At 48.0% G+C, this 6,149-nt stretch overlaps 2 protein-coding genes across 2 annotated transcripts; one reads left to right on the top strand and one right to left on the bottom strand.

Moving 5' to 3' along the window:
• On the top strand, positions 1 to 2,329 carry LOC119304348 (arsenate reductase 2.2-like). The gene is made up of 3 exons (XM_037581528.1): positions 1 to 186; positions 290 to 428; positions 1,854 to 2,329. The coding sequence occupies exons 1-3, from the start codon at positions 11 to 13 to the stop codon at positions 2,022 to 2,024; spliced, it is 486 nt and encodes a 161-aa protein (XP_037437425.1). The 5' UTR covers positions 1 to 10; the 3' UTR covers positions 2,025 to 2,329.
• Positions 2,330 to 2,851: 522 nt separating this feature from the next.
• On the bottom strand, positions 2,852 to 5,615 carry LOC119304347 (probable glucuronosyltransferase Os03g0107900). Its single transcript, XM_037581527.1, has 3 exons — positions 4,897 to 5,615; positions 4,211 to 4,455; positions 2,852 to 3,820 (listed from the first exon to the last, which is right to left on the bottom strand). Exons 1-3 carry the CDS (start codon positions 5,485 to 5,487, stop codon positions 3,343 to 3,345), a joined length of 1,314 nt encoding a protein of 437 aa, XP_037437424.1. The 5' UTR covers positions 5,488 to 5,615; the 3' UTR covers positions 2,852 to 3,342.
• Between the last annotated feature and the right edge of the window lie 534 nt (positions 5,616 to 6,149).

Raw genomic sequence — 6,149 nt, 5'->3', positions numbered from 1 at the left:
TCGGGGGGCTATGTGCAAACCGCGCCAGACGAAGAGGGGACAAGAATCTCCTCCCTCTCCGGCGAGGCCCCGACCCCGCTCCCCACGGCGGCCGGAGACGATGGCGAGGAAGGGCGTGTCGTACGTGACGGCGGCGCAGCTCGTGTCCATGGTCCGCGACCCCCGCGTCGCCATCATCGACGTCAGGTACGCACGCACGCGCCGATCCGCGCCCCATCTCCGTGACCGCGCCGGGGAGCACGAGCGAGAAGAGGCTACTAACGGTGGTGGCTGGTTGGGGTCTGTGCAGGGACGAGGAGCGGATCTGCGACGCGCACATCGCCGGGTCGCACCACTACGCCAGCGACGGCTTCGCGGACCGGCTGCCGGAGATCGCCGAGGCCACCAGGGCCAAGGAGACCCTCGTCTTCCACTGCGCCCTCAGCCAGGTCAGGCCCCTTCCTCCCTCCTTCAGCGTTCCTCTCTTCCAGCTCTTGATCTTTCGAATACCACTCGCTAAAGCAAGCAAACAATTAGCACCTTGGACCTTGGCACTAGTACAGTTGGTGCTTTCTGTAGATCTCAAAATGTTTCATGTGATGTAGCCTCTAATTTAATTGGAGATTCACAAGCCCGTTGGTAACATAAAGATCACGCCGGTATCATGGATTATGAGTTGATCAGGGTTTCAGGGTGGAAGCACAGATTACAGAGATGAATTGCCTCATTTGTGACGTCGATGTGATTCAGGACCCGTGATCATGTTTAATGATGGTGGTTATTTGTCTATACTATGTCCTGTGGAATTCATGGCTATCATTGGGAAATGCAAATACAACTGTTTATGTGTATAGTACATCAAGGCATCGACAAGATAGTTGAAATTGGATTCCATTTTTTTTACAGAATCAGACCACTGAATTTTTCATGAACATAGCCAGCGAGACAGTTTTTGTGCAGATGACGTAGCCATAGGACTTCCATTGTTATCGTTCTGTGGGTTTACATGTTTTTGTTATTCGCGATTGTATGAAGTCAGGGTCAGCTTTTTTCTGTACCCTTGCAATCGGTATTTGATCTCTAGGCCCGTGGTGAGGACTCGGGACATCTTTATATGCTTAGGCGTTGTCTGAATCAGTACTTCTAACATAAACCATGGCTTTATCGTCTAGGAAGAGCTATTGCTTAATTCTACTGCTAGTTCCCTGGGACCATTCTCTGAGTTTATATGGTTTACTTTATAGATTATAGAACTGATAAATTGTAATTTGTACCTTTTGCCTTGGTAAAGTAGCTTTGGTAGCAGCTGTTCTATCTATGTGTACAAAACAGGAAGACGTCAATGGGGTGGTTGAAGCTGTCTTATGTTATGTTTTCAGAATCAGACCATTGAAGATTTCGTGAACATTGCCAGCGAGACAGTTTTTTTTCCAGATGCCGTAGCCATAGGACTTCCATTGTTTTCTTTTTGTGGTTCTACATGTTATTTGTATTCACGATTGTCTGATATCAGTGTCAGTGTTCTTCTATGCCGTTGCAATCTTCGCGTGCTCTCTAGGCCTGTGGTCAGGACATCTTTATATGCTTAGGTTTTGTCTGAATGGCTACATCAATTATAAACCATGGACCGTTTGAAAATTAAATTAAATTAAAACCTTGGATTTATCTTCTAGCGAGAACTATAAATTGTCATTTGTGATGTTTGTTTTGGTAAATATGCTTGGCTTTGGTAGCAGCTATGTTCCCATGTGCTTACTTTCCTCCTACATTTGTTTTCTATACCACCTGTGTTCTTTTATCACATAGTTATCTCTCAGATTGAGTTGAGGTTATCGCCACTGGCTCTTTTTGTAACCTGTCCGTTTAAACTGCAGGTGCGCGGTCCATCTTGTGCAAGAATGTTTCTGGACTATTTATCAGAGGCCAAGGAAGAGTCAGCGGTGAAGAGCATCACGGTCCTCGAGCGTGGATTCAACGGATGGGAGCTTTCAGGGAGAGCTGTTTGCCGCTGCAAGGATGCTCCTTGCAAGGGTGTATGCTCTTGAAGTCTTCAGTGTAAACAAACATGATGCATTTCTCAATTGCAGAGGATGCTGCTCCGCACGCTACCAAGACGATCACTATCTACAGGCTAGCCATCCGTAGTTGATTACTTCTATAGCACAGATTAAAATGGCATATCTCAATTGGATGCACCAGCAACAACCCTATGTGGATCAATCAATCCATACATCCATTGAATAACAGGCGCTTCATGGCATGTAAACTAGATACAAACCTTATTGGCGATTATTGAGAATGTTTTGCTTTCACAGATGGGCATCCGCATCCTGTCTTTGAGCTGAAGTTCTATCATCTCTATGTTCTCCGTAATGGCCAATATGCATGCTTGGCTGCTTGTTTCTTGTGGGGTTTTTTTTAATGGCAAAACTAATATCTGCAGCATCACTTTGTTGCGGTGACTCTTTGCTGATTCATATGCATAGCGTGATTTTCTAATGAAGCTTCCGTTTGTATATCATTCTGATTTGGCGAAGTCTAGATATTCAATAGGTAAGTTTATTCAGACAAGTTTTTTCTTTTCTTTTGCTGCTCTGTGTGTTTCAGCAGAAATGAAATGATCGGTTCTGCTAGCATAGAAACCAATCTGATGCAAATATTTAAGGCTTGAAATACAACAAATTCTAAAGCTGGAGAATGAATAATCCTTTTTATCTTCCTGTTATTTGTGCTGAATTAGCTACATTACTGGAATTTGCAAAGAATAATGCTAATCTTTGATCATGATGCTAATTTGATCATCAACTCCTGTTGGTTTTATCAGATAGTGACAGAAACTGGAGCCATCTTTTTCCTTTTTCCTGAACATAACTGAAACAGAAGCACCTCTTCTATACAACAAGATTGCACATATGGTACATGGAAGTATGACAGCCGAACAACTCTACAGGTACATCTAGGAAACGTTTTCACAGACACCCCTCTGTAATACAATCTTTAATCACCAGCAAACCACCTAAATATCAGCCTCTTCACAACACCAATAAGAGAAACCACCTAAATGAATAAAATTAATTTTCTGTACATAGATTGCCACTTTGTCAGCCCATGACTGCCTCTGTTGGTACACTATATACAGACTCGCAAACTGTCAGCTTCACCATCAAAAATTGGGATGGAATGTCAGGAACTGATCTTCTGAACTTCTGGCGAGAAAAATACATGACCACCGGTAGTGCTCATGCTCAACAAGTGATTTTGTTGGCTCGGCAGAGACTGTAAGTTGCAGCTGCTGTCACACAGATGCAGCAGAGTAGATGTCAGAAACCGCCAAAAGGTCCTTGGCTGGCTTTACCCGGTTCTTCACCTCCTCGATGATCCGACATGACTCCTTCTCCTTCTCTGAGACCGGTCTAGCAACGCTTCAAGCTCCCTCAACACTTGCCATGTGGCATCTCCCTCTTGCAATGGCCGGTTGAACACCAGCGCCTTCCGCTTCACAGGATCCCACAAGTTCTTCTGTATCACACTTAAGTTCGTTGCCACAACATGATCCAGCACCGTCTCAAGACTGGCGACATCCTTCTCGGCCACCTGTAATGAGATGTCTTGCCACCGGAGGACGGAAGGGAATGGCAGGCGTATATCATCGGCAATTATGACAGGAACACAGCCGAGCAGGACTGATTCCACAAGCCGAGGGCTCCATGGTGCCCAGCCCAGCGGGCAGAGGCAGAACAGAGAACGAGCCATCTCTGATCGGTAGTCATCGTATCGCTTCCTCTTAAGGTAGAACTTGCTATTACGACCATACCGTTTTAGTAGCTCAGTCCTCACCTTCCTGTTGCAAGGAAAAGGTAAGAACCAGTAAATTGCAAGTATATGAAATAATGGAGTTAAATGTAATTCACTGTTTGTTATCCTGCTAGCCTTATATGTACAATTATTGATGAAATTATGACAATTATGGATGAGTCCTTGCCTAACCTAGGCAGCTAAACTATTTCATTTTTTATAATTTAGAACTATTTCATAACAGGCTATTTAGGTTAGCCACGTGGAGTGGGTAGAGATCTCAAACAAATGGGTCAATCAGATAGCATCGAGTTTCTGAGAAGGCAGAACTAAAGTGAGACAGAACCTTAGAAAACCTCAAAACCAGTCCCCTTCCTACTACTTATGGGATAATTGGTAGATGAAGCAACTTAAGAAAAGTGTGGCATATGCTTACTTGCTGTAGAAGCGGCCACTGATATTCTTGGGATGGACCTCCATCTTGCCCCGGAAGAAGGCAAAGATGTCCCTTCGCGCCTTCTCCGGCTCCGGTAGCTCGAGGGCCACCTCCGGGGGCACATGTGGGGGGATAACCACATGCTCTGCCTCCTGGCACACGTGAGGGCCGTGCACACCGAATGTCTGTAGCAGGATTGACCTCTTGAGGAACTCCGGTATGCCATCCGCGATGGCCACATCCTCCTGAGCAAAACAAACCGAAACTTTAGTGCAACTGAGTAGTTCCCTTAAATCTCTTATGGGTTGGGGAACCGCATTGAAGTAAATTCGATGCGAACCTAGTTCCATCATGACAAGTTGACAACAACCATGAATTTAAATGGTTGGATAAGTAGCTTCCATAAGTACGCGGACAGTTGGCTATACTGAAATTCGGCATAGCACAAGAGAAATTCTGATAATTAAGCTACAAATTGGTCAATTTGACAGCAAGAACTATTGATTGAACTCGGCTCACTCGGTTCCTTGTCATGAACAACACGTATGCCATTTCGGAACCAAGAAGACGCAGCTGCTAACTTCCACGGTTCCACCTTGGAAACCCCCGTTTGGACGCAAGAACCGGAGGCAGGCACCTAACCCGCACGCAACCACCCACCATGGGGACGAACGATCAGGACTCACCATGGGGTGGAAGCAGGCGCCGAAGTCGTGGGAGGCGACGAAGACGTGGTCGGCGCCGGCGGAGCGGTTCCAGTAGGGCATCTCCCGGCGGACGAGCGCGACGGCGTCGGCCAGCAGCCCGCGCGCGTGCGAGAGGGACGGGAACCCGTTGGCCGTGGAGAAGTTGCAGGAGACGTAGACGGGCACGAAGAAGAGGTCGGCGTCCTCGGGGCGGGCGGCGGCGGGGCCGGACAGCAGCGCGTCGTGCAGCGCGACCTCGGCCGCGAAGAGGTGGCGCGCGCACCGCGGGTCGGCGGCGGCCCAGTCGCGGTTGAAGCGGGAGGGGAGGTCGTAGACGTAGATCCGGACGGGGGGCTTGGAGGTTGTCGCGGCCGTGGTGGCGGTGGCGAGGGCGCGGGGCTTGGTGTTGCGGAGGAGGACGGCGGGGCGGAGGAGCGGGGAGGCGGCCGGCGGGGCGGCGGAGAGGAAGAGGCAGACGGAGAGCGCGAACCAGACGAGCAGCAGCCACGCGGAGTGCCTCCGGAGCGTGCCGGCGAGGCCGGGCGGAGATCTCCGGGCCGTCGCCGGCGCGGGGAGCTTCGGATCTCTCATGGCGGAGCTGCTTTGCTCCGGCGGAGGGGAGGGGAGGGGAAAGACACCGCGGCGCGTGGGTTTGGTGGGTTGACTTGAGCTGGAAAAAGCTCGCGTTTTTCCGTCCGTCTCCCCCACCTTGTTTTTGGCAAGTGGCTTTGCTGGATGGGGCAGATGGGCTGTCTAACAAGTTTAGAAGGTGTTCTTCACTTAATGCATTTTATTTATTGATCACGATTAACTCAACAATCAACAAGGTTTCTTTGGCAAGTGCCTTTTGTTGGTGATTAGTAGGTATCAATCCCTCGCAACTGCCGAATCTAAAGTAGCTCTCCTAATCCTTACTAGTTGTATGCCCGTGCGTTGCCACGGCTTAAAAAAACATTGTAATCCACAACATTGCACATGCGGCTTATGAGTGTGTTGCCAGAAATATCATCTTCTACTCCCCCGTTTTAAATTATTCGTCACAGAAGTGGATGTATCTAGAACTAAAATACACCCAGATACATCAATTTCTATGACGAGTAATTCGGAACGGAGGGATTACTTAATAATATAACACAATCCATGTGACTCATATTCAAATCACCATGACTCAACTTGATAAGTCTACCTTCATACTATTGCTTTCTGCTCCACAATGAAGACAAACAAAGGGCCTTTTTTCCACCCAACTTTGA

The sequence above is a fragment of the Triticum dicoccoides genome, chromosome 5A, assembly GCF_002162155.2.
Source record: "Triticum dicoccoides isolate Atlit2015 ecotype Zavitan chromosome 5A, WEW_v2.0, whole genome shotgun sequence".
Taxonomy (NCBI): Eukaryota; Viridiplantae; Streptophyta; class Magnoliopsida; order Poales; family Poaceae; genus Triticum; species Triticum dicoccoides.
This window is presented reverse-complemented; position numbering and strand designations above follow the sequence as displayed.